Source organism: Stegastes partitus, unplaced genomic scaffold, assembly GCF_000690725.1.
Source record: "Stegastes partitus isolate 25-593 unplaced genomic scaffold, Stegastes_partitus-1.0.2 Scaffold188, whole genome shotgun sequence".
Taxonomy (NCBI): Eukaryota; Metazoa; Chordata; class Actinopteri; family Pomacentridae; genus Stegastes; species Stegastes partitus.
The window spans coordinates 788984-790363 of NW_007577919.1; the positions used below are offsets into that span (position 1 = coordinate 788984).

The 1380-nt window shown below is 44.3% G+C and overlaps 1 protein-coding gene across 1 annotated transcript in view; it reads left to right on the forward strand.

Annotated features, from left to right (window-relative positions):
- Positions 1-750, forward strand: part of LOC103356180 (uncharacterized) — a 4509-nt gene extending 3759 nt beyond the window's left edge. Inside the window, exon 5 of the mRNA XM_008280250.1 lies at positions 6-750. Coding sequence (XP_008278472.1) covers positions 6-363 — 358 coding nt within the window. The 3' untranslated portion in view covers positions 364-750. The remainder of the gene's footprint in view (positions 1-5) is intronic.
- The last annotated feature ends 630 nt before the right edge of the window (positions 751-1380 follow it).

Consider the following 1380-nt stretch of genomic DNA (forward strand, 5'->3'; position numbering starts at 1 on the left):
GGCCTGTGGGCGCTGTACGCCACCGTCGGTAACCACGGCAACCTGGTGGCCAGCCGGCTGGTTTGGGACGACGAGACCAAGAGTCTGAACGTGACGCAGACGTGGCAGACGAGGCTGTTCAAGAAGGCGGTGAGCAACGCCTTCATGGTGTGCGGCGTGCTGTACGCCACCCGCTACCTGGACGAGCACCGCGAGGAGGTGTTCTACGCCTTCGACACGGCGACGGGCAAAGAGGACAACTCGCTGGCGCTGCCGCTGGAGAAGATCGCCAAAGGAGTGGCCAGCGTGAGCTACAACCCCATCGACAAGCAGATCTACATGTACAACGATGGATACCTGCTGGCCTACCAGGCCCACTTCTGACCTGCTGCTGGAGGCGCCGCCAAGAGGAAGCAGAGTGGCACTAAATAAAGAATTCATGTTACAGCTAAATGTCAGATTATGACGACTCATGCAGGTATTAAAGGTGTGTTTACATGTTCGTAGTGACCCTGAACACAACAGAACTGAATCAACAATAACAACCAGAAGAAAGGCTCAGTAACTATAAAAAGCTTTACCAGCACTTTTTACATTAATAAATACGATTGTGTTGTTTCACATCTTGTTTCTGTTGATTCAAACCTTCCTGATGCTTCATGTTAATGCAAATACTAAAATGATGTCATTTATTTTAGAACAAATGTCTTTGAACGCAACACAGCTGAAATATCAAAATCAACCACAATAAAGACCAAAACGAAGCTTTAATGGTGTTTTTCTTTCTTTACATGAATAAATATTGATTTGTTTTGTGTTTTTTAATCTTTTTTGTGTGTTTTTTGGCTTGTTTTTGTCATTTTGTGTCTTTTTTTTGTGATAATTTTGTCTCTTTTGTGTTGTTTTGTGTCTAATATGTTTCACTTTGTTGGATACCTAATGTCATGTGCAGACAGATTACCCATAGTGCTTTGCTGCGCGGCTCTGAACAGCGGCCAGCAGGCGGCGCTGTTCTCCCACGATGCCACGCAGCCGGACAGATGTTTCCTGCTTTGTCCTGTTTCTGGCCATTTGCCTTCAGAGACAGTTAAAGCAGCTGGTTCTGGTTCTGGTTCTGGTTCTATGTGTTCTCTGCTGACATCTGATTTATCTACAATAACTTTAGTATATTAAATGATCAGACTTTTACCTTCATGCTGTGAATGTTCCAGAGGTCCAGGTCCTTGAAGTCCACAGAGGAGGGTCCAGATTTATCACTTAAATGGACTTTTTCCATCATTTCTGAGCCTCAGAACACATTTGAGCTTTCCAAGTGTCATTTCTGACCATTTTGAAGTCATTTGGACAGCTTTTGAGTAATTTTCGACATGTTTTTGACTAATTTTGAGTAGTTTCGGACAA